At 38.1% G+C, this 27663-nt stretch overlaps 1 protein-coding gene across 1 annotated transcript in view; it reads right to left on the reverse strand.

Annotated features, from left to right (window-relative positions):
* SLC6A11 (solute carrier family 6 member 11) overlaps nt 1-26490 on the reverse strand; it is a 77806-nt gene extending 51316 nt beyond the window's left edge. The window contains exons 1-6 of the mRNA XM_064156364.1: nt 26203-26490; nt 25531-25761; nt 22425-22559; nt 22122-22262; nt 20608-20698; nt 7972-8104 (exon numbers count right to left, since the gene is read on the reverse strand). Of these exons, the coding sequence (XP_064012434.1) occupies nt 7972-8104; nt 20608-20698; nt 22122-22262; nt 22425-22559; nt 25531-25750 (720 nt within the window). The 5' untranslated portion in view covers nt 25751-25761; nt 26203-26490. The remainder of the gene's footprint in view (nt 1-7971; nt 8105-20607; nt 20699-22121; nt 22263-22424; nt 22560-25530; nt 25762-26202) is intronic.
* Nucleotides 26491-27663: the final 1173 nt, after the last annotated feature.

Here is a 27663-nt window from a genome sequence, read left to right on the forward strand (position 1 = left end):
GCAATACCTATAGTGATTTCTGTACACACAGAGAGAATAGGGCTTGGGAAGCCACACAGATATTTCTGTAAAACACAGCTTCAGAAAGTCTCAACAGTTACACATCACAGCTACAACCAGTGTGTCATGCCCCCGAAGGATTAAGAACTTAACCCTGTCATGTGCATCAACAATGATCACAAAGAACAGAAGCAACTTATATTCTGGCTTCTGATTGGTATTTTCCTGTATGGTATTGTTCAGTGATAATTTTGGAGGGAGGTGGATAGAATCATAAAATGCATCAGGTCTGGAAGGGATGCTCAAAGATCTTGTTCAACACCCCTGCAGTGAGCAAGGACACTTTTAACTAGACCAGGTTGCTCAGGGCCCCTAAATATTTGACCTTGAATGTCTCCAGGAATGGAGTCTTCACCACACCACTGTGCAACCTGTTCCAATATTTCACTACTCTCGTTACAAAGAGCTTCTTCCTCGTGTTCAACCTAAATCTACCCTCCTCTAGTTTAAAATAATTTCCCCTAAATGGTCCTAAATAGGACAATTCCTAATGAAGGACAAGTTCTGTGGAAGAAGAAATTAAATATCAGGAAGTTGTGTAGGAACAAATGACTGAAATTACCACATTTCTAGAGTTTGGGTTTCTTTTTAACTGAATCAGTGTATTTGTTTTAGATAATGGAGAAAAAGTGCCTGATAACCTCAACAGAAAAACAAATCTGCCTGTGTTCCCTTCAGCTGCTCAGTACCCGTCTTCTGTAGAGATGCCTCAATGCTTATCTGTGCCTTTTGACTTCATCTTCAACTTTTTCAGCAAATTTCACTGCACTACTATTACAAATATCACAGCTGATCTTCCACCCTTTGACTTCCCCTCCACCTTCCTTTTTATTCACTAGGTTGGCAGATCTGGTGATTTCTCTGCTTAAAATATCTCACATCTGCATTTGCCCTGAGGTGTCCTTCAGTGAAAGTGAAACAGTTTGGATTTCCTTGGGCTGTGGATCAAGGCTTAGATCCTAAGTAAGTATTCCTATAAAAGTGGATATCTGCTCTAAAGGTGCAACTGAAAAGGAAAGAAATCATGAAGATATGATTCTGATTTAACTGACAAATAGAACGTTTGGAAAAATCACTGAGAGAGGCACCAAAATCTCCTTTTTAAACAAAACTGAGGTGTCCTTAAATGCTCAGTGCACAAGGGAGTGGAAAAAAAATACTGCAGTAGTCGTTTTAAAACCTCACACAGAGGAGGCGGATAGCAAGAACTCTGCATGCATCTCATGAATGTTCTACTTTCTCCCTTTGAATACAGAAATCAGTCTTGGACAGAGTGCTAAAGCCTCACCATGAAGGGCTATTCTTTGCTGTTACTTTAGGCTAAAACAAAAGACACTTCAGGAGATACAATCATTGCTGCCTAGTTCCTTTTCCTGGGCTCCTACAATGGCCCTCAGTTCTTATCCTTTCTTTATTTTTTTTCCTTCTTCCACACATCTTTCTCTTATTTTTCTCTTCTGTCCTTTTTCTTTCTGCCTCATTGAATCCATTAAGGCCTTTATATAGCTTGCTATTGAGAAATAAATTTTATTTGGGATCAGTGACTGAGTCTTAACTGCTGGCAAGCAAGGCTTAACTCCTGATGGGAGGGAAGAGAAAATGATGGGTAAAAGGTAGGAAAAGTCCATCTCTGAATTTCAGATCTCTGACCACACTGGATAGACTGCAATGTCCATTCAAGGAAATGGAACATCCTAATCCTAGCAGGTTTTCCACCTCTTTGATACATTAGTCTTGTTACACTGAGTTATCTTTCTGTTCATATTTTCAACCAGCTCAATATACTCTTGTCAATTATTTTCCTTGGTTTAGGTCCATATGCCAGTCCTTTTTGCACAGCTGTAAATTAGAAGGCGCTGTCATCAACAAGGATGTGCCACTATGAAAGAGTTGTAAAATTGGATCCTCTCCCAGTTAATAAAAAAATATCCAGTCAGAAATATAAAGACTGTTCAGGTCTGCCAATAGTGTGATAAACATTTCAAAGACAGTAAAGCTGGATTCAAACCAAGTACGCTGCAGCTTACTACAGAACACACCTGTGTGCAAGCCGGAAAACCTGTACTGCTCTGGGATGACAAATTAGGTTTTATACAGGTGCACAATGCAAAAGAAGCAAAAGAGCTACAGAGGGATCAAGCAGAGACCTGTCTAAGGACGTAGAAAGAAGCCTAACACGTCGCTCTATCTAGCATAAAAAAGAGGTCAGGATACAAGCAGGCCAGCTCATGCAGGTGTATGCAGGCTGGTGCAGAAGCTGTTGTCTCTCCATGTCTTGCTTGTGGTAGGAAACTCCATGGAGTCAGTTTTTTGTCATGGGGATACATTCTAACAATGATGGCCTTGGCAGATGGTTTCCAAAACCAAAGACTTGGAAGGAGGAAAGCCCTCAAACCTTGAAGTTCTGCATAACTGCTACATAAACTTGAAAGCATCTCAACTGTCTGTCTGACAGTCAAAAAGTCCAAATAAATATAAGTTGGGGAGAGGGAAAACAATTTTTAAAAAAAGGTGAAAACCAATTTACTATTAGCATGTCCTCTGTTGTCTCCAATCTAGATAATGATCTTATCTGGGAGGATGAACAGTGAAACATACATAAATTATCTTATGTTACCCAGCACTGCAAATGCAGGTGGAAGGAGCATTGATAGATGATGCCACACTCAGCCAGCCAGCGCCTGACAGCTTATAATTTGCATTTTAAACTGCTCACACAAATGCTGGGGCTTTCCCCAATGTAAAAATGAAAAAGGAAATGTAACTGATGGTTAAGGAGAGTTGAGCATTTTTTATTTTTCTAGTAATGTATAGTGAGAAGTTTGATTTGTTGGAATAAACTCAGCTGCTGAAACCCTTATTTGTGTTGAACTTCTCAGGCCTATCAGAACTACAGCCTGACAGATGAGTTTCAGAAGCACTTCAGATCAAAAAAAATGGGGCTCTACACCTTCAGTTAAACCTTGCTAAAATGTGATGCCAGTTAAATATCTTTTAGTAGATTTCAGTGGCCATCTTATTTATTCATTATAATCATAATCTCATTTACTGATTAGATATTAGAGTTTTCAATGATTGTTTCCTGCCCATCACACTCACAGATTAACAATGATGCCAGAACTATTTCCTAAACCATTTTGTTATTATTGGTCTGTGTCAAGATGCCCCAGTCAAGAAGGCTGTACCTTACCCTTTTATCTCTGGTCCTGTAATAGTTAGATTTAATATAGACTTCTGCAATTCTTACCATTTTACACTTAAAATGCCCTTCTCTGCACCCAGCTCAGCAAATCAAACTGATTAGTGGAACTAATGAAGAACAATGCAGCATTGGGAAGGACAACAGCCACCCAGTTACAAAATGAATTTCAGGAAGTCCATCTTAAGCCACTCATACTAATCACAGCTATAAAATATACTTATCAGATTTTGCAGGACTTCTTTCTAAGTTTGAGATGTAAAGCTTAAATAAAACACTCAAGCCAGGAAAAGTCAGCGAGTTCAAATGGAACCTAAGTTTGCCAAAAAAAAATTAGAATAAGACAGGTTCTCATCTGTATTCTTAAATAGAAAAGAGTTACAGAGAATGTTACAGATTAAGACACTGTACACAAAGGAAAAAGAAGAAAAAAAGCCAGCAACATAATTCAATAAAATGATGCTATCGGTTACATTCAAGCCAATACCCTGCTTACTTTTGGTAGGTAAACCACTACTGCTGCTCTTGTCAGAAAACAAAGTTCTCTGCTTTCCTAAGGTGTTTATAGCTTTTCCAACGATGTCAGGGTAGAAAGTTAAATACTTAAATGAATATTGAAAGTTACAAGTATTAAAAAAAAAAAAAAGAGTACCTCATACTTTTGTGTTTCTATGTGATAACTACACCTCCAGGAAAGCTTGCAAGGTCATTTCTAATACAATGATGAGCTGCAAATTATACTCTTAACTGAACATCTTTTCATAGGTGCCATGGATAATACGAGTCAATCCAATGCAAAATTAGGAGAGAACTCATAAATATTTTATGAGCAGATACTGTATAATCATTAATCTATTATTTTAGATTTCAACTTGCAGGACTGCTTAATCAAAGATCTTAGACAACTCATGTTTATGTAGAGAGAGTGGCTGTATCAGTGCTTTTGTCTATGTAGCACTTCAGCAGATGTGAGCACAGCAATATTTCTCAGCAATACTTCCTGTGCTGTAGTGAAGAAAGTACCTAGAGAGTGAAAATGAGTAGCATCTGATAAGCAGAATCACATTAGTATCTTCTAGCCTGCTTACAAGTTAAAGCTTGATGAGACAGCATGCAAGACATTTTCATAGTTGATTATGATCTGGAAAAAAATGAAGCAAATTTGTTTTAGAGCAACATCCACAGCTTCTAGGAGGGAACACAGCCTCCTACTCATTTAGATTGTTTTGTAGACACATAACACCTGTGAAAGAGGTACACAGCCATGTGTGAAGTCAGGACAACATTCCTATAATTTTCATTCTGGATTTCTCATTCACAGACCCTGCATTTAGTATATATGCAACATTTGAAGTATGAAAGCTACCATACAAATAACCTCAAATCTAGAACTTTAATGGTGAGAACCTCAGAAAAGGCCCAAACATTTCTCCTGAAAGGCACCAGAACCACCTGAAATTATTTTGGTATTACAGATCTGCTGGAATGGGAAAGTAAAATGTTTTGTGACAAAGGATGACTTTCAAGAACAGTAATGGAAAAGTTTGAAACATCTAGCTAACAGTGTCACAAGCACTTTATTTGGAGTTAAACTTTATGTTAGTTTTAATATATTTAATATCTTAAAGTATTAAATATTAATCATTTGAGTAGAAGAGTTCTGTGGCAGTGCCAGTTAGAAAATGATGAGTTTGTTTTATGACAGCTTTTAAGGCTTGCATTTCTTTTTCTCATCGTGCATTCGGATGAAGAGGGAAAAAAAAGAGGAAAGGAGTAAGCCAATCTCTTGAATATTTCACAGAAGGCAGCTGTGTAAGGATAGTAAAGCTCTCTTTTCCCCTCTCCATTTTGTGTCCTTGCCCTCTTTCTCTCTACCTATTCTGTCCCACAGAATTACTTTGAACCTGTTTCCAAGCACCATAAAACCCTTGGAAAACAAGGCCAGTGGGGTCCCACCAGTACCGCTGTACTGGATCCTAGAATCCCAGCAGTCTGTAATGTCTGTTTCAGAGGATTTCATTCCCATGTAGCATCCACAATATATGACTGCTATGTCTTTGTTTAGCTGGTGTGGGAGGGCAGCAAGATGGCACATGATTCCAGTGTCTTTGGCTACAATAAGTTTGGCAAGTATAAGAATATGAAAATGTTTAAATAGGTCTAAAAAGTGAACTCATGTCCTGGAAAGAAAGATAATGCTGGGAACCAATTACTACGTCATCCATTCATCTGGTAAAAAGCTTTCCTTCCTAATTGCAAGAACGGAACTGGAAAAAGAAATTATTAATATCCAATATTAAAGATCCTTATTTTATGCTGTCCTCTGCAACTTGCTCTAGGTGAAGCTACTTTACCCTAAGTGTTTGACTACATTATCTTCCAAAGGTCACTTCCAACCCCACCATTCTGTGACTCTGTGTTTCTTGAAAAATAAGACATCACAATGTCTCCTGAGGAATACAGCACTCTACTGGGCCGTTTCTTCAGGATTTTTGGAAACAGAACTGCTGCTCACAGTAATTTAATCTGAATAGTGCAAATAGATGATGAGTCTACTTCTTAAAGAACCTTGATTTTTTATTAATTTAATCTTTTTATGTATGAAGTTGAATCCTGGCTATTATTTCAATTTTATTTGCATATTCTGATGCAAGATTTCAAATAGTTTCTATTTAATTGAGAAGCTTATTACTCTATTTCATGTCTCTTTCCCAGGCTGTTTCACCTAACTGTACCCAGGAAGGTGGTTGTCAAAATCACACTGAAATAAAATCAAATAAAATTTATTCCACCTATCAGTAAGCTGAGGTTTTCAGCTAAGAGAAAAAAAAAAAAAGGCAAGAAGTTATATAAGCTGAAGGCATCTCTTGGGATATGCACATGAAGAATTATAAAAATGTGAATGTAAACCACAGAAATGGAAAGTATACCCATCCCAAAGTCACCACCTCTCCCTATCAGCAAATTGTTCCTACCAATGCTATTTTTCTGAAGCGCAGCTTTGCACAACCTTGCGCACATGCACACACGTACACTCGCAGGACGTGTTTTTCTCTCCACCGCTGGGTCAGATTATACTATGGTAGAATAGATCTCAATCTTCAGACACTCTTTCTCAAGGAAAGAAGAAAATTAGTTGTGCTCAGTTTAATTTCTTCACTGCCAGCTGTAGCTACCTCAGACAACTCTGAACCACTTTTGTACCTCCCTGGAGTATATGCTTCAAAAATATATGGACATCTACCTTGTCATTCCCTTATATCACCTTTTCTTCTCTACATTTTTCTCTTTAGGTTTTTTACCTCTCTCTAAACTATTCACGCTTATTTGTATTTCAAGACAGTCTTTCTCAGCGTTTTTCTTGCAGTGACTCAATAAAAGAAGGGATTTGTGTCTTCAAATCCATACATTAAAAATATAGTACCAGATTGGCTGGCACAATTGGCAAACACACAGGCAGAATTCAGTAAAGGGTTTCTACCAAAATTTTGATAGGAAGAAGAATGAGTGTGCTTGAGAAAGCTGAAGCTCCACACTACATTTCAAACATTTCAGTTATAAATGTAAGCTAGCAAACCAGAAAACAAACAAACAAACAAACAAACCACAAAAATATCTGGCCACACTTCCAAACTAAATAACAACATAAATTAAATGCACTAAATGTTTCACTTCACTATCTGTTTTCTTTGGATTCTTTAGTTCCAACATCAGAAATGAGTGCCGCTTTTATAGAGCCCCACCACCACCACCAGAATTCTGGTTCTATCCCTTTCTCTGGTTGATGAAACATACATTCTACTCAGATCTACATCTGCTGCAACTCAAGAGAAAACCTCTCCCTCATCCCATGACTTAGGCTGTGCAACAGATTCTTTGTTGAGTGTTTGGTATGGAATAACTTTCACTAAAAAAGTTACAAGCATTTAAAGTAGTTTTCCTTTTTTATCTCGCTTTAACACTTTAGGGTTTTCCACTGTTTATGCTTTCAACGTTTTAGTTGTATGTGTTGATGCTTGCATTTATTGCAGGGTAGTTGTACTTCTAAATGTGTGCAATTTACTTGTGTGGCCGAGTTGCAAATTTTGGATACCTCGACACAACACAGTACTGAGGTCAGTAGTGTAGTCTGCTAAATTTAAAAGAAACAAAGCAAAAGAAAAGCAATTTGCCACGTCTAAAAGAATTAGAGAATTGCTTTGGTTGGAGAAGGCCTCCAATATCATCAAATCCAGTCATCAACCTAACATCACCATGGTCATTAAACCAAATCAGGGAAAAAGTAAATCATGAAACTTCAGAGAAACTAAACAACACAAAGTATGAGTGATTCTTCATTACCTTGTGTTATAATTTATATGCTCTCAAGCATATTTACCTACGTCAATTTAAGATGCACGTGAAACAGCCTCAAGTTTCACTAGGGGAAGTTCGGGTTGGATATAAGAAGAAATTTCTTCACTCAAACACCAGAACAGGCCACCCAGGGAGGTGGTTGAATTCACATCCCAGGAGGGGATCTCTGGAGATCCCCGGGAGATGTGATCCTAAGGGATATGGTTTAGCCCTAGGCTTGAAACAGTTACAGAGTGGTTGGACTCTGAAATGATTCTATGAAATTCTCTCATTCTGATTAAAATAAATAGATATGACAACACAGACTTGGAGCACAAGAGCCATAACACAGCTGATGCATTGAATTTCAACCTCACCTTTCCAGTAGACTTTGTTCCTTTCCAAATGCAAAAATAACAGATAGTCCAAGCAGCAAGAAGGCACAGTGCAAGTTCCCAGCGAAGATTCCCAATATGTTCAATTCCATCAGATATAGCCAGCACCCTTCGTCTTCCCAGAAAAAGGAAAAGAAAAATAGACAGATAATAACATTGAAGCAAAACAGAAGTAGATATAAAACACTGGGCTAAAACCAAATTAACTTCACCCAAGGAGACTACTAAAAAATGCACCATGCTAAGACAGAAAGAAAAATAGATTACTCCCAATTAATTTTGCATCTGGCAAAATATGAACAAGTATCTGATTTTCCCAAGATAGTAATGAAATTTTTAAAAAATTGTATAAAGTATAAAAAAAAAAAAAAAAAAAACCAAAAAAACCTACACACACACAAAAAAAAACAAATCCAAACTTCTCTTTGAATTAATAACTGACATATGTAATCCCGAAATAAAAGACTGGGCACTTTTCAAAGGATAATAAAAAATAATAATTTTAAAAAATGTGCTAACTTCATGCTAGTTCCCAAAAATCTAGACTACCATTTTATTTATGAGAATATATATATAAGAATATAAGAAAAAAATATATATAAGAATGATGCACTTATCTGGGAGATGAGTGGCCCTTTCATGCCCTTTTGCTTTCCCTTTTCATTAAGCACTCTCATCAAATAAAATGTAAGTTATTTAACAGGACGTGAATAAAAAAAAAAGTTTCTGCTGTTTGTATGGATGGAGAGTTTAAAAGGAAGAGCAGAAACATATTCCTAGAGTACTCAGCAATTTCACTGTCAACATGGTCCCAGTAAGGGAAATTACTCAAGCAGAGGGCTTTGGTCTCACTCTAAGCACTCCCAGGTAAACTACGCATCCTCTAAAATAAGACAAAGGGTTTCCAAGACAAACTACAAACTGGCAGTGGCTTTATATTCCAGTTATAAAGTGATATCAAAAGTAAAAGTGAAAAACAGTGATTTGCTGAGCACAAGGCACCCTAGCTAGATAACTACATAAACCAAATGGTCTCAAGCAAGCACTGAAGATAACTCACAATTATATAACCGCATTACAGAAAAGGGGAAACCTAAGAGATAAGTTCAAGACATTTCTTTGTGGTAAAACATTTCAGTTGTCAAATCTAAATATCCCAGGAGGGATTAGAATGCCAGCAGCCATGTGATTTAGCACAGGTGTCACTACACACCAGACATACTATAAAAAAAGCAGACATGCCCAGTAATTGCCACCTAGATTTTGCTTCTTGAGTTCTGTGTGGTTTTCCAGAGGACATGTCTGTCCTTAACAGTACTACTGAAAAAATACAGATGGGATCTAGAGAGTTAATTTCCACTTCAGATGGTTTGGGCCATACTTGCATGGAAAAATTTTTTAAAAAGATATATTTTTTCTTGAATATGTCAAAATTTATTAAAGCTGGGGATCTTTTAGTAAAATTTCTAAAATTAAATGAGTAGAAATATCTTTACAGCTATTTTGTTGGAACATCTTGGAACTTTATCACTAGAATTCACTACCGCCTCTTAAAAAATATATTGCAAACTCATCCACCTTGCAGGGCACTTGGGGGAAAAGATACTGGGGTCAGGAAGGTTAGCTGATGTTGACTCAGTAACTGGAAGTTTCCAGAAGTTATCATGCATTTAGAGAATTTTTAAATCAAAAATAATCTTGATAATAAAAAGTCCAAGAACAACACTGCAGCTGTGGTTGCAACAAACTAGAGGTAACTGTATGAACCATTTGAATTACTACAGAATGCAGGATCTCTGGATGACACAAGTGGTTTTGAGCAGAGTACATTTGAGTACACTGAGTTTTCTGCCAGCAGCTTCAGACTGTGCAAAACTTCACTATTAAAAAAGAAAAAATTGTCTTGCACAAAGGCCTGAAGATACAAATCATTAACCATTTTTGGACCTCCTTGAAAATAGAAACTGATGAGGGTTTGAAAAGATTTATTGTAGGTATTGAGTTTAGGGTTTTGTTGTTGTAGTCATTTGGAGGAATTCTGTTTTGTTGTTTGAAAATATGCAGCAGTTCAGTTTCTTGAACCAACCAATAGCCTGGGAAAGAAGCCAGGGGACTGGTGGCATTTGAGCATCTTGAACAGAATACTGAGAGAAATAAGATCCATTGATATTGGGGTTAATTAGGAATGCAAAGGTTAACTCCAACTAGAGTATGGGGTTTAGTTCAATAGTAGCAAACTAATAATCCTACATAGAATATTTTGTTTTAGATAGAAAATTTAATTTAAGCCAGAGTAGATTTGTAACATCTTTCTTATGCAGAGACTGCTTCTAGTTATGCACATACAGCTTGACTCAGTGTTCCTGAAGAAAGACTCTGACTTTTCTTCCCCACTATACATAACACAGAACTGATGAAAGTTAGAAGAATCTAATGAATAAAATATAAATTTAAGTGGAATAGTAGGGCATAGATCTCATGAGTGGCATTCTTTATGTTTCCTTCTAGCTATCAGAAAGGCTGACACAAGGGTGTTTGCAACTAGGCTGAACAAAATCATGACATTACTACTGCAGAGTAGATTTATTCTGGTTACAGTTTATAGTACCAAATATTGTAAGCTTACTTTAAGCCTACAGCTTACCTTGAATCAAAAACATAAATGTGGAGAAAAACAAATAAACATGGACACACTTGGGAAGAGATAATAGAGCCATAGAAAAAAAAAATCAGCATACTTCAGGTACCCAAAAATAATATACTTGACAAGCAACTAGAGAGCACACAACAACCTTTTGCTATCTATGTTCCCAGTACATCCTGTTGCTAATGGTTACTTCTGTTTTTTCAATTAACATCATAGCATGTATAGCCCTTAGGAAAATTCAGAAAGATAAAATCCCATGTGAAAATTATTTTGAAAATATATTGTACACTTACTGATAATGTCTTTCATTTTAGAATGTACTAAAATACCTTTCCATTTAATAGTTCAGTACAACTGGCAGGAAGAATGATTTCTTCTTCTGTTGTAGAGGGGAATGTTGGGAAGTAGCACCTACTTTTAAATACTCATAACTGAAAATTAACCTTTCCATGTAAATTTAAAAGCTAATATTTTGTAAGTTTATGACACTACATTATTAGCTTTGGAAAGAACATCTTCATTAAAGCGTACCACTGTACGGAGCTGTATCAGGCTCTGGAATAGAAAGAGAATAAGCTCATGCCAACGTAGTTGAAAGGAATGTACTGGGGTACTTATGGCATTATCTCATTATTTGGAAAGCTGAAGAACAGATTCAGTCTATTTGAGGAAGGCCCCTTCATGTTCCCTCTCTGATTTGGAGCAGTTTCCAAGATATTTTTTTCTTGAACAACAAACACCCAAACAGAGGAGGCAGCCACTTCTCCATCTGTATCTGCTCAGCCAGGAACATCGGTGGCAATGCTCCTTTTTACTCTGGGCCAGACTCTGTCCTCAGAGGATTCTGTGAGGAATGAAAGGAAAACAAAATGACCCCTCTAAGCATCAGTGCTACTGTGCAATGGGCTTTCGTATCATGCATTTTGGTTATGCTCCTTTCATCCCTGCAGATTTTTCAGACACAGATCACATTACCCTGTGACCTTTGTTACTGAGCTCCTTGTACAACAAACACAACAGATACGAGAGTCAGTGCTTAACAAATTTCTCAGCAGTTTAGTAGAAATCATCTTTCAGATATTGAGGCCTGACCATAGACAAAGGTTCCTGTGTTAAACTGAGTTTAAGTTTCCATCCAAAACAACATTTTCTAAACTATTTTTCTTCTTGTTCTCACACTCTATGCAATTAACATTCCTCCATTTTTGTGAAAATTTATTGGTTCGAGTACTTCCAATGCATTCAAATATCTAGCAGATACACAATTCCTGACACATAGAAACTGGAGCAGATATTAAGTGACTTGTGAAAATGGCAGGATTTGGATTCCATGTATGAGAATCCCCTTTGGATGCTTGAAGTGCTGGCTGAGAACTACCAGCATCTAAGGTTCTGGTAAACATCTGCGTGCAAACAATCACAGAGCGGATTGTTGCACTGCTAGATGCTTATTCAACTAGTCAGCAGTCATGAAATCAGTCTCCTTTGTAAGAGCATAATGATCAGAGTACTTCCAGACGTACCAAAAAGCTGAGATGTTTGACAGGGACACACACAAAAAGTTAAAAGTGACATTCTTTTTGTCACCAAGATCAGAAGCAGCTGCTTATCTAATGTGTCTGACACATTACTTATTGATGAGATCATGGCCAACTATACAGCTATACAAAGGGCTTAGAAGCAGCTATTTGGTGGTGTTTCACCACCAGTAGCATTTGTTCTGTCATCTGAAGCACCACAGCTTTCCCACTCTGATGGAGAATCTTAAAAAAACTGAATGTGCACTTGAGCCTGCACTCTTCCTAGGCAAAACAGCTGCAAGTTCTTCCTCAAGTCAGTGTTTCCTCAACCCTTATGATTGCAAGCAGCTTTAAAGCATCTCTCAGGTAGCTCTTTTGCTTCTATTTGAATGCTAAAGCCCTGCTGAACAGCACAGAAGCTTTTCTGTGCTGGCACTGCTGTCAGGGAACTGTGACAGTTCCCTGTGGCTAATGTAAAGTAATTCTTATCTAATTTGGAAAAGAGACTAATTCATCCATCCAGACTACATAGAAAGAGAGTAGCTTAGGAAAAGAAAGAGATTTGAGAAAAAATGCTTATTTAATAGTAGTATGTAAACATGCATGCAGTAATATTTCAGAGAAGGCTCTGTTGTCTGAGCCAGTAGTCTCCAATTTAAGGACTAGACACACAATCTCTCCTACAGTAAGGAATAACAGCTTAGAGAAGGTGACAAAATTACACAGTTTTCTTTCAGAGAGTAAAAAAATGAAGTATTAAAGTGCATAAGATGGTGAAGATTTGAGATAGTATTCATAGAATATCAGGGGCTGGAAGCGACCTCGAAAGCTCATCTGGTCCAGCCCCTCTGCCAGAGCAGGATCACCTAGAGCAGATCACACTGCTCTGAGGTAACAGGTTGGACTTCATGATCTATGAGGTCTCTTCCAACCTTGGTGATACTGTGACTAATCAGTTGTAGGCAGCAACTGCCATCAGTACTATCTTACTTTAAATTTTCCAGAATATTTAAAAGTTTGCTCAGATACAAGAGTAGAAGCTTATACACAATAGCTCTTAGAATTGACAGTTCACTTTTGCATTTCACGTGACCTCTACTGAAAGGCTGCCTGTCAGTTTCCTCTTATATAAGTAATTACAAAAAATAATAATGCTGTGAGAAATCAATTAGAACCCTGATATAAACCAGGAGAAACACATCTGGGTATTTTGGTGTGTTTTGAAACTCACTAATTTGGCCAGGCTTGTCATGGTACAACTGAAGTTTTGCTGGTTTGGACCCTTCTTAGTTTGTTGGGGTTTTATACTGTCATTTCCCTGCAAGCAAACTCTGTTTTGCTCAAATGTTTCTTTCCCTACAACGTGAAAAAGTGTATATATATATATACACACACATTTTTAAACACACACTCCTACACTAACAGCAATAGGAATGCTCTTTATATTACCAATTCCTTAAAAAAGAAACCAACACAAAAACATATCCTTCAGCAATCTGTATATCTGAGCTAGCAGCTTCTTAAAGGTCGCAGTTTTAAACCACGTTGTTCATCTCGCTCTGCATGTTTTTCAACTATTAGTATGTAACAATACTATTGCCAGAACTTCATAATTGTGTAAAGGGTATTTTAAATAACTCATGTGTGATCTTTGCTACAAAAATGTTATCTCTATTTTTGCCAATGCTGCAAGCCAAAACTTTCCTGGATTTTATTGCTTCCTATATTTTATTGTAGGAGCCAACTGAATGCTACAAATTCCCAAAAGATACTCTAAGTAGTAGATAGTGAAATAAATGCTTTATGACCACTATCTGAAATAACAATATCATTCTAAAAACTAGGAAAATAAAAGACAAAGTTTATTTGTGGTACCTTCACAAACAAATAAAAGTTTGTTTATACACTTTAAGTACCTACAACTACTGAAGAGGGGTTTGTAACGTTTTAAAGTTACTTTTCCAGAACAAAGGTGGGTCTCCTAACACCTAATTATTATTACTTAAAATAAAATTTTCTGTTAAAAAAATAATGTTTTCAGATACAAATATAACTATTCAGACTCCTATTGTTTAAACAAAGGGTTTTACAATAATTTATATCCAAAATGTTAATGGAAATTTTTGGCGGCACTCCAAGCACAGGCATAAGGGGAAAAAAAATATTGCAATAACCTAACAGCCTTAGCATTGAAGAAAAAAAAAAAAAAAGCACATGCTGCCAAAAAAGTTCCTCAAGATCTTCCTAAGAATCCTCCATTAATATACTCTAATGATGCATACTGACTAACCTAACTTTACACAATTTGCAGAATATCTGAAAAAACACAAACATCTGGAAGACTGGAAATGGGGGAGACTTGAAGATCAATTGGACTAAGACTGTCTGGACAAGGAGGCTACACTTTCTCTCAGTAGCAGACAAAGAGAAGGAAGAAATGAACAGAGCCAAGGGCAGTCTGCGATCAGCTGTCCAATGATTTCAGACGAAAAACGTTTAGGAAACTAAGACTGAAGGTCAATGAGCAGCCGTTCTGAGAGTAGATGCTAGGCATTATCCAGCTAGTGCTGGATAAAACAAGTGGGACTTGGTGGCTGCAGATGAGAAGCTGTAATATACCCAATTTCCAGACAAGTAAAAGGATAGTTTACACTGTACAAAAAAAAAAAATTAAATAAAGAGGTCAGTATGAATTGCAATACAAAGATGAGAACAGTAAGGGGGGGAAAGGGCAGGATTGGATGTAATCCTAATGGAAGATACTAAACTTGATAATTGTAGTAGGGATGACAGGCAGGCACTAGCACAGACCATGTAGTAACAGGTCAACTGAGATAACTCACCAGTGTCCCAGAAACATGCTTGCGTAAAACATACTTGCATAAAACTTCTTAAGTGTCAAGTACTAAGATTAGAAATATAGAGAGTGAAGATTTGCTTTGCCTGAACAGGGAGAAGAGGCTAGAATAGGGAACAAACTGTCAAAAATCTCACCCAGCATGCTAGAAATCCATATCCATAGCCTGTGAAGATTTCTGTCAAGATCTCCCCAGATATGCTTCCTGCTATTATGCATCACATGGATTCAGCAAAAGCTTTCTCTCTCTCCTATCAGTACTGTGTATAAAAACTTGAGCATTTATTGGCATAAAAACTGGAATTGGATGGCCTAACTATTAACCTATCAAATATCATAAAGCCTCCCTCAATTCTTCTTGTCCTCAAGTATCCACATCGATCTAAACCATCAACATAAATACTGAGACAGTAGGAGAAAGATCCTGTAAATGTCTGGACAAAGCAACATCCTGAGAAGTAAGATGGTAGCATTCCAGTCTGTACTTCATGGTTAACTTTTACATGAAGTAGAGCAGACTCAAATTTCCGCCTCTTACCAAATATATTGAATTGGAACACATCTTCACCTTCTAGCAAGCAAAATACAATGAAGAGAAACTTCCAAATATTGAGTCATTGGACCAAATACAAAAGTTAACACTTTATATATATATACACACATACATGTCACTTAGATTTTCAGGTAAGTGCATAAAATCAATTTTATCTGGAATGAAAAACAATTACTTGTTTAAAACAAATGTTACAATGTCTTCAATTAGGTAACTTTGTGTTATCTTAGGAATTTTGTACATTGTATTTCATAACTGAAATAAATTTTGTTCAACCTTAATGCTAAATAGTATGGAAAATATGCCTTGGTCCTCTCATACTTAGCATTTTTACTGTCTCTTTTCAGCTCAGATTCTCTTCTTTAAAGTGGGAATAATTTGACTTTATCAAGATTTTAGGAAGATAAATGAACAAGTAAATAATCAAAACTATGATTGTTGCTGTTGACACCATGTACACCCTGGGAATTCTTGATATAATTAATAACTTTGCCAGCAGAGCAGGAAAATAAAAGTAATAATAATAGAAAGCATAAGATTTTTTTTTTAAAAAAGAGAACAAAATATTAAGTATCTTCACAGTATTTGTTCCCTGTTCTAGCCAGAAAACAGCAGATTTATGGAAAAAAATGTTAGGCAGTTCTTCAACTTAATATGATCATTTTCACAAAATATGTGCACTTAAAATTGCAGAACCTTACTTCTAGTATTTCCTAATACATTAGTACTTGATTTTGCAACTTTTAAGATCATTTTCTGCCTGTAATGAAAACATTATGCATCGTGTTCAAGATAAAGCCAAAACCCAGGGAAGTTTATCTGTCTGGTTTAGGGTAACATTTATCTCTTCGTATTAAGAAATCATTTGGGCATTCTGACATCTATCTCACCTACTTCTTTCATCCAAAACCAGGCAAAGTCAGTGGTTTTGAGGCAAAACCAGATATAGAACTCACAAACAAAAAGCAATTTTCACATGGCCTCTTATAAACTGAACAGAAACCAAGCAAGTCTGGCACAACTCAATGTTCTACAAGACACACACAAAAGATCTAGTTCTGAGAGGTGCTGAAGGTCTCTGAGTACTGAGCACTGCATGATCAGACTCAAACTGCTAATGACTTTTCATGGAGTAGTGGGGATTAACCACAATGTGACTCTTGCAGTCATTTTTAGCCTGAATGAAACAGGAAAACCTCTTTTTGACTTTTCAAGGAAAGGGTTTGTGCCTTTTCCTTTTTGCTGAGAACAGCCTCTTTTCTTTTCCCTAGACAAAAAAATGTTTTTTTTCTCACTAGGCTTTACTTGGAAAGGCTAAGGATGTGTCACCCCCTCCAGAGAATGACAGGCCAACAACTAGACCTTCTTTAACAGAGGACTACGTTGTTGTAATACAGCCAATAAAAAACTATTGAGGTGGAATCAACCACAAAACCATGGGTCCTCTGTCCACCCAGCTCCCTTCCCAGGCACTAGAAACTTCAAATTCCTGTCCATAGTGACAGATTGGAGCAGTAGCCAAAAGAGCATACAGACATGGCCGAGGTCCCCTATACCTGCCAGGCACATTCCTTTCCAAGGATAACACAAAGAGCAATGGAGAGAGACCTTCTTTCTGTTCTGTTTTTACAGGCTATAAACTCAATCTCATCCAAGGCATTGCTCTCTTTCATGGGACTGATTTAATATAGTGATAATTTCACATGCCATGATTATTACTACCATTAACTGTTTAAAGTCTGGACATGAAAAATTCCATATGCTGTACCTTGAATTTATTATTACTATAGCTCAGAAAACCCTTGATCAAGCTTACAATTAAGATTAAATCAACACCATAATGAATGATTAACTGGACAGTCTCTGAATACTGAGCAGCAGTATGAAATGAAAACTGAAAGCTCAGACACTTGCTGTCCTTCTTTGGAACATGGCATCAGAGAGTTTGATGAATAAATAATGAATTTTGATTGATTCACCTGCTTACCTTAGAAGGCTATACACAGGTGGAATATGAATCTTCAAGGCTATATGGCTTGCAAGGTCTTTTAAAGTAAGGTAAGAAATACTAAAGTTTCCTAATATTTCCCAGGGTTGTCAACAACAATACCTGTAGTCAGTTGCAAGTTTGCTAACTCGAATAATGATTTAAAATACTAATAGGGATAGGAATTCTCAGCAGAAAAACAAGGTAAAAGGGTTCAAACTCCCAGGATTTATCTACTGCTCCTCCAGCAGGGTCAGATAATTTTCACTGTATAGCTACACATAAGTTATCAATTAGATTAATAAGTTATTAATTACAGGCTCACAAAAATATTGTAGGTTTTGAGGTCTTTGCATATACATGAGATTCTTCCAAGTATACCAAAATAGCATCTAGGACAGTACTTATCTCCTTTTTTCTTTTTTTACTTTTCCCCCAAACAAACAATCATTCAAATACTAAATGGTCCTTCATTCTGTGTGACCCTGCCATCAAAGCTGGTAGACAATGTTGAATTATCAGAGAAAGTGGGCCTTTATCCTCTTGGGTATCAAGGAAACAGTATCCCCTCTGTATAGACCTGATGAAGGGTAGCTATTAGTCTACATGTCAGAAAAGCTTCATAGCACTGCAAAGTACCCTTGCAGTCATCGCTTCATTTATGCGAGTTGCTGTTCAACTTAAGCAATAGTTTTAGGAGCAGCCAAGGCCACAGAAGCAATAAAAGATATAAATACTTCAGCAAAGGGGCTGGGATCTTTATTTACAATCCTCAAGACAGCTGAGGATTTGCTTCCAGTAACAAATAAGTAAGGTCTGAAGCTTTAACTCTAAAAGCAGGAAAAGACCTAATAGTAGTACTAGTAAAATAGGGGAGAACAAGACCAGAGTGAAGCCAACTTTTGGGGCCTGGTATATTCATTTACCTGTGTGCACACACACAAAACCAAATCCAACTTGTGTCCTGCTACTAACTTTTGCTGGCATTCACATAGTACCAACCTGCATATTCCTCAGCACCACTAGGTCTTGGACTGAGAGCACTGGGCTTGAAAGAACCAGCATTAACACAGCTAAAATAGATATTAGTGTAAAAGCACTTTTGTTAGTTTTTGGCTTTGGGGTTTGTTTGTTTTTTTTTTGGGGGGGGGGAAGGTTTAGGGGGGCTTGCTTGTTTGTTGTCAATTAAAAAAAAGATATTTTGAATATCCATTTTATAGATTATCTCATGAGTAGGTGGTAACAGGCCAAAAAACCCTCACCAAACTCAATTTATTTTTTTCCTCAGCTCATCTTTTACATAATAAACTGGGTTTCTGCAACCATTACTCAGAGGAGTTTCACAACATAGAGAGCAAAGTGTAAAGGTTTTGAATGCTGTGGTTGTTCAGAAGAAACCTAGAGCCTCCCCTTTCCCTTCTCAGGCAACAATTAATTAGTTGCAAGGAACCTGGGCATTTTGCAAATGAATTCAGTCCTGTGGTTGGTTATTGCAGCAGAGGAGGTTCTCACACTGTCCACATGAGTCACAAAAATAGCCATGAGCATCTGCTCTGTGCAGCCTACCCCAACAACTTTCCTTTTACTACTTGTTTCAAAAAGAGTCTTTCAATAAATTTATGGTTCCTGACACCAAAGTTTCTAAAGGACTAAAGCAACACCACTGTGAACAAGACCTCTTTGGCTAAGACAAATAACTTTTCTAGTAACAGTTATCCACAGTCCATAAGGTGACTTTCTTGACAAATTAACCAGTCTAGTAATATATTTACTGCATACTAACTACTCTGATCTGCACTGCACATCTGCACATGAATTCCTCTACTGTGTAGTTATGCCCTATATATTTAAGGTATATAACTTAATTATAATCTTCTGTTCATTCCAGTTATTTTAATACAAAACCAGTCCTTATAATTAATAAAGCTCATTCTTCCACTTCTAGTCTGCTGTTTCTATTTTAACATCTGGGGCCATGCAACATCATATCTACTTAAATTTTAACAAGGAAAATACTTCCCTCATCAGGAAGAGCGTGCATTTCTTGTCCAGAGGTGAAAAGCTACGCAGCTTGAGTATTGCTGGGACAGAGAAAGCAGACAAATGTAATATCAGATTGGATGTAATATTCAGATTTGATGTTAGGAAAAAGTTCTACACCATGACGGTGGGGAGACACTGGAACAAGTTGCCCAGGAAAGTGGTGGAAGCCCCATCCCTGGAAGTTTTTAAGGCCAGGCTGGATGAGGCTCTGAGCAACCTGGTCTAGTGTGTGGGGTCCCTGCTCATGGCAAAAGGTTTGGAACTGGATGATTTTTGAAGTCCCTTCCAACTCTGACAATTCTGTGATTTCGAACTGTGAAATGACTTAGTCTTAGAAGAAACATTCCATTTTTATAACTGCCTTAACACCCACTGCTCCCTTCAAGGAACAAATCTGTGACTACACATGCACTAATTAAATACTTATAGTAAGTAAAAAACATGTGTCATCACAAAAGCAGTTTGTATTTTGTTAAGATACAATTCCCTTCTATGTCTCTACCTAGAAATCAGTTTCAAGGAGACAAGAGAGTTAAACTCCCACATTATTATAGCTGAATAACTAGCCTTACATAGTCCTTTAAAACAGTTAGATACAGAAGCTGAAGTATTCATTAGCTCAAATAAGGTGATGATGCAATTCCCGAACTCAAGAGAAGAAATATCATGGAAATAAACAAGGATTATTTAAAATCATGCTCTCTCTTTCACCTCTGCCTCCTCATTAGTATGGGATTGAGGCTCTTTCCTCAAGCAGCCAGAGCCAAGCTTCCAAGCAAGTGGCACACTTTGTTCTATGTTCTTTCAGGATATGGAATTCTTTTCCTTGTATCCTCTAAAAAAAGAGTTAAAACTCTCATCCTGGCTCTCTGTGGCTCTATGAGAAAATTTCCAGCTGAATTCACATTACTAAGTGACATAGTAATACAAGTGACCCAATCACGTGTAAATGATCAAAACACGGGAAGAGAAGGAATAGTTTGATCAAAAGTAAAGTTTGTGTGCACTTACTCCCAGAATTCCATCACTGGAGAAGTGGCATTTTGTAAAGAGACTTGACTGCAGTTGCTCATATTAAGTTTTTGAAATTCCACACAGTTTTCTATAAAAGAACAAAACAACAACAAAAAAAGAAACTTTGCTGTATCAACATGTAAGTACATTTCTTCTTGTGCATCTTCTAATTTATGCAGATTGCAAAGCCACTGTACTGTAAAACAACTTCTCTATGTAGTTAAAAGATTTCTGGGTACACTAAAACATCAGAGCTGCTACTTCTGCAACCTCATCTTGATCACCAGACCGCAAGGTTGTACTAGAAAAATGCCAATGCAACATGTTACCTTCCCCCTGACACTTTCAAAGGGTAGAGTTGCAGGGCAAGGGCTACTAAAATGACTGATGGAAAAGAAAGATGCTTTGGGAAACAGAGGCAACTGATTGAGAGTTACGACATGCTCCTACTCAGCTGCTGGCTTGATGGGCAGTGCCAATAGCTGGCTTAGGAAACACTGCCAGCAAAAGTTCTCACTCTGTCTTAATATGGCAAGTGAAAAGTCACTCTGGCTTGCTATCTGCAATACAAAGAAAGGAAATTAAAGCACCTCAGCACTGCTGAGTTAGCATTTAGTATTTGAACAGTGATCAACACAACAACGCTCTTTTGCAGGGTTGCTAAAATTGATACGGAAGCCTTCCACATCTATGGGGCCTAAGACCAATTCCCTGGTAATCTAAACTGCAAGATTTCACAGCTTTAAGTGTGCTCAGCAAAGATGGTGACCAACTAATAACACCCATACGAGTACAATTGGTACATTATTAGAAGTTGGACAAATACAAGGAGTAAATGCAAAACCTTTAGGAACCTGGAAATAAGGGCATAGGTATGTATTCCTTCCCATGGACGTTTGTGATCGGCAAATGCAATAGGTAGAGCATTACAGGGAAAATTATCAATGAGAGGACAGATGCAGAGCCCTACACTACAAACTCTTATGAATACACACCTCATCTTTCAGGTAAGACACTACTTTGCATACAGTAAGGATTATGTGGCTAAAATTTCAGAAGGAGCACGATGAACATTATCCCTTAACATCTAGCATTAAAGAGAGTCGATCCAAAGTTCCACAGTTAATGCTTTTCTCTCCCAATTTCATCAGAGTGAAAGAGCAAGACTGTAACCTGTCATCAGGTCCTCAGTAGAATTCACTTACTGTGCTCAGGGAGAATAGGTGTGATTGCAAATGAGAGTCTTGGGATTTAGTCAGAATACCTTACAGAATTAACAAAACTCAAAGTCTTCTGTTGTCTGACATTACATTCTACAGGAAAATATGCTTATACAACAACTGAAACCAAAAGAGGTATGACTAAGTCTTCAAGATTCCTTTATCTCGGCATAGGAGTGACTTTTCTACCAGAATAATTTTGTCCCTGATATTTTAATGTATTAATCAATTACTTGGAAGTATTTAATCGTGGGAAGTATTTTATAGTGAGAATGTCTGCTGCAGTCATACCTGTATTCCATTCATGCCCACAAGTGGCCCAAGGAAGCTCTGTAGTAAAGCAGTTAAACAAGTAGAAGATAGCCCATGCTAAAATGATGATGTAATACACATTTAGATGTGCTTCTATAACTTGGGTAGCATAACCAATGCCTAAAGGGAAGGAAACAAAAAAGAGAAAGAGAGAGAGACAATAGAAAATGTTTACTTTTCATATAACTTAAAAACAAATGCTTACTACTTTAAGGGTATCTTCAACTCTGAAGTAATTTATTTACTTCAAATTTAACAAACAGTTAAATTGATGGTTGTTACCTTCAAATAAAGGGCAAACTTTCCTCCAGCATGTAATGCCTCCTTCACTAGTAAACTGTCCCAAGGCTGTCTCCAAGAAAAATACTGGTATTCCACAGCAAATAAAAAACACCACATATGGGATAAGGAAGGCACCTGCAAGCAAACATTGGGGAGGTATTGGTTATAATAAATACAGTTCTTTGACAGTATATAGAGAAATGTTTTTTCTTGAGAGAAAGATCACCTATTAGCCTCCACTAAGGTGTCATGCTGAAAGTACAGTAAGCATTTATTCCTGGCCCCAAACATTAAAAGTTAACTTGTAACCCAGCATCACAGAATAAAAGAGACCAGAGCAAAGTTCCTCAGTGCAGACTAAATTTTGCTCACGTCTCTCAAATAGTAAAGATCACAATCTTGCTCAGTCACAGAGCTCTGTTTTGATCATCATCAGTAAATCTACACTATCTTCTCTTCCTTGCTTTTCTCAGGAAAGCAGGGATGAAGAAGTATAATGGAAACTAAATCCAAGAAGACCTTTGTATAAGGATAAGCTTGATGATAAGAATCATGAAAAAGGGATGACAAAATAAATGTTAGAGCTACTTGAAAGTGCAGGAAAGCAGGTTTGCCTTATCAGTCAGAAATATTAATGTGAAATTCTAGGAAATAACAATGCATCAACATTTTTGCCAGGTGCTGGAAGTAAACTGCAAAATGGATACTACAATTCAATGCTGAAGCATTGCATACAACGGCCAACTTCTCTTATTGATTAACATAGCAGAAATATTGCATTTTTCAAATGACTGATCCTGTTATTAGGCATGACACTTGAAGAATATGGCTATGAAGTATGCTGAAGCAAAGAAATGGGAGAAGATGTGTATGTTAGGCATCACGTCACTTGTGGATAATGTGGATTTTAGGTATTTAAAACCAAACCTAAGTGATTAAAAATAAAATAAAAAAACCCAAATATCCTCTTTTTGCTATGTAAAGAATCCATTAACAATTAAGGCATAAGGATTTTCTTTCCTACTTCCAAGTACTCAGACTTTCTGACAAATCAAAGGATGAGATAGAAAGCAAGTGATTACATTGATTGACTGAAACAATTAAAGGAAAGACTGAGAAGGATGCACAAAATAACTGATTCTGCCATTTTTTGCTTATGCCGAAGGTTTTACTGGTTTAACCAGGCAGAGAAATGCAGCAAAGTAAAGCACAGAATAATTTATAATTTACACCCTGAAAATGAGAGACTATCAGGTTTCTCAACTTCTAAACAGATCATATTACAATAAATAACTATTTTTAATATATTTTTTACAATACTCCTAAAACCTCCACTAAATATCCACAAGAACAAGCTAAAATTATAGATGCTTATGCCTACCTTACCTGTTCCAACTCAGAGTAAGCATCAGAGAGAGGTCAGACCTCAGAAGTACCCTACTACTGCTTCTAGATCCATTCTGTACCTAGCAAGTTGTTTTGTAACTATCTGATATATCTTGCCATTGTCTTCACCTACCACACACTGAGTAGTTTTCAGTATTTACATCTGATTGAATCAAACAAGTCCAACTCTGGTCTAATTCCAGTAGGAGTTCCAGAGAGTTACAAAAACAAAAGTCATAGACCAAGCCCTCATTGAACAAAATCAAAGTCAATGGCAAGTTTCCCATGGTGCTAGAACATGACAAATTAATCTAGACATAAATTCTACTCTTAAATAAGAGAGTATTAAGTGATTAAGAATGATATTTCAGTACTTAGTTTTTCACCAAATCACCCACAAATATGGTTAGATTTTTTTTCTACCTGATGTTTAGCCTTAAAAATGGTCCATCACATTTTGACAAGCCAGCATATGCATACAGAGGCTACTACATGAATAGCTTCATTGTATAAATAAAATGAGGCCCTATCTTCTCCTCTACCAAAACTTCCCTGGGAAAACCTTGACAGCTAACAAGAAACAATTGTGCATAGTAATATTTATTTACTAACAGCAGTGCTCGCTAGCCTGGAAACAGGTGAATTCTCATTGTATTAGTTTTGTTGAAGTACAGACCTATAAAGAAAGGAACAGCAAACCCTATGTCTATCTTTCATAGTAGCATTAGCCTTACAGAAAGGCCAGACCCATTCCTGTGCTCAGACAACTGCGTCTAGTTTTGGAGGAGCAAGGCAGAGAAAATTGGTACGGTGCTGCTGGCAAACAAACCTGTCACAGAACAGATCTTTGCGTACCAGTCACTGAATACATGATTTTTAACCCAACCTACATGCTTACACTAACACTGATTGAGGCCTTGGGTGGGGAGAAAGTTGAATTCAGTCCACAGAGTTCTAAATTAAATTTTTAATATACTTTTCTTTCCTTGTTGCTTTACAAGTCACAGCTGTTGTGCTTGTTCTGAACTGTCACATCTTACATAGTTCATACTAAACTGTAACCACTAGACTTCACATTATACTTTTGTAGAAGTTAAGCCTGTTCTTCCCTCTCTCAACTAACATTCTCATTCTTAATCATATAAGGCTTTCTCTCTTTTTTGAGTAACAGGCAGCTTTTATTTCTTTCCCTACCCTACTGTAGTGATCTGGGAAGCAATGATGAAAAAAAAAAAAAAAGTTTTTTTTTTTAAATAGTTGTTCACCTGACAAAGGAAAAAGTAAACTTTGTAGCATTATCAAAACAAATATCCATCCTCTACAGATTCTACTGTTGTGAAGAACAAACTGCAACATTCTTTTCTACATCAGGCAAACTTATTTAAGTATGCTTGGGTCTGCGTTCACACGCAGCATACTGCTAGAACAGAACACTGGCTTCTAATGCATTAAAAACTTTACAGAATAAAACATGTGAACATACTAGCAGAGAAGAAACTTGTGAAAGTAAGACAGGCAACATTTGGGGATGAAAAGGGAACAAAAACAAAATGGTTTTATTCTTAATTATCAGATGCTTAGTGCTTACTTATACACACACACCCCGAGATTCTGAATACTTGTCTGTTCCTAGTGCAAGAAATAACTGTAAAACATTCTGATTTGTTTTTTTCCCACATACTTATGGTGAGGTGTAAATCAACATATAATACCATCTTACCTCCTCCATTCTTGTAGCAAAGATATGGGAATCTCCACACGTTTCCTAACCCAATAATCTCCCCTGCCACAGAAAGCACAAATTCAACCTTATTGTTCCAGTGACCCCTTTCGTGAACTTTCTTATCATTGCTGTGGACAAGGTTGGTACTTGAGGCTTCTGGGTCCAAAGCATCTTCTGGCTTGCCATTAATTATAGGAATAGTCTTTTCAGCTGTCATGACTGTTCAGCCTAGAGGAGAACAAAAGGAAAACATACTGATACGATTGTTATAAGACACTTGCAAATACCCTTCTGTGACTAGAGAAGTCCTTTAGCCTGTCTTCTTACTACCTAAACGTGCAAACTCTTTAAGGATGGAGAAGTTGTGAAAAAAGGAAACAAAGAAAAGGAAGGGGGGGGGGGTGTTTAAAATAAAATCTTGTGTACAAGGGAAGGAACACATTTCTAAGTTGAGACAGACAACTCAGTAGTACAGCATTCTTTTAAGGCACAGTTAGTGAAGGCTTTCAAAAATCCCTCCCCAAGCAAGGATCCCAGCTTCACTAACCTACCAGAAGACAGAGATCTCCCGCACCTTCCAGGCACATAATTGACAACAGAGATGTAGAGAAGGGGGACTGAACGGTTTTGGCCTGCCTGGAAGAGTAAGGACGCCCTCGGAGTACTCACCCAGGGCACTGCCTGTGCCTGCGCGGCTGGCGAGGGGCAGGTCTCTAGCTGAGTGCCCGGCTCGGAGCGAACCCCGCGGGCTGCAGTTCTCCGCTGTGCTGCGCGGAAAGCACGGGGCAGGGCGCCCCGCGGCAGAGGCGGGCAGGGGAGGCGGGGATAGAGCAGGCAGCCGTAGGATAGCCAGCAACGGGGAGCCTCGTCCTGCTCTGCGGCTGCTGCCCGACCAGCCGGCAGGGATGGGATGGAATGGGGTGGATGCTCCCGGAGCTCGGGAGCCTGAATTTGCAAATGCTGAGCCTTCCCTGGAGCGACGGTATAACACCCGCCTCCCCCCTCCGCCCACCTCAGGCTGTCCCGCCAGCTCCCCCCATCCCCTCCTCCTCTTCCTCCTCCTCCACCCGCATCACCACCCGAGCATCCCCATCCCCTCGCTCCCCCGCCCGGCGCTAAGCAACCGGAGCTGAGCACCGGGCGGTACCCGGCCCCGTTCCTTGCAACCCCTCAGCTTCTTGCTCTGTGATGGGGATGCGACCTCCCTGCGGCGAAGCGGTGGCTGCGCACCTGCCGCCCGCCTCGCTGCAGTGCCCGGCCCCGTCGCCGCCCTGCCCGCCGGTTCCCCCGCGTCTGCCGCCCACCGGGCAGCCGGGGACTGGGCTGCTGGGTTGCCAGCTTCCAGTTTAGGCCTGACGGATGAAAAAGAAAAGGCACCCACAGAAAGCAAATTACATTAACTTCATCTGGAAAAAAGGAGGAGGAGAACAGGTAAAAAATATGGGGGAAACATTTGGGGAGTGTGGAAACAATCTGGGCAATTTCCAGTTACAATGGGAAACTGTACAAGTGACACACGTGGGGTTTGCATCCAAGCTAAGCAAGTCTAAAACAGTAACAAGAGCAGGAAATACAGTACAGAATGTTTTGTTCCAGGTTGAATTATCTAAATTATTGATTTTTTAAAAAATATTTCATTTTTTTCCCTTAAACACACACACACACCCCCCGCCACCCTCTTTCCTTAGGTCACTTATTTCCACCCAACGTTTCTCAACCCAAACTAAATACCTTTTCCATTATTCATCTCTGCAGCTTCTCCTTGGCAAACAGCAAGGCTCAGCTCAGGTTTTAGCTTCAAGTCTTCCTTGGGATACAAATTCAGTCACAGCTGTGACCACCTTTGTTGTGCTCAACATCGATAGGAGATGCACTGTGGAACACTGCGTTAACTCCTGGGTTACATTTAAGTGTGCCAGAGAGTGCTGTCCCAGACACAGCATGCACTTCCATGTGGATTCCTTCCCTCTTGCCCACCAGCTCCACAGATTTTCACACTGCCAGGAAAACTTATCCAGTGCTTACTCATGACAATAGAAAGACGCTCATAAATAGATGTTATACTAACTTTAGGTGGCTTCAGAAGCTAGAGCCTGATCAGACCCTGTTTACACAAAGTCTAGGCACTGA

This window comes from Pogoniulus pusillus, chromosome 16, assembly GCF_015220805.1.
Source record: "Pogoniulus pusillus isolate bPogPus1 chromosome 16, bPogPus1.pri, whole genome shotgun sequence".
NCBI lineage: Eukaryota > Metazoa > Chordata > Aves > Piciformes > Lybiidae > Pogoniulus > Pogoniulus pusillus.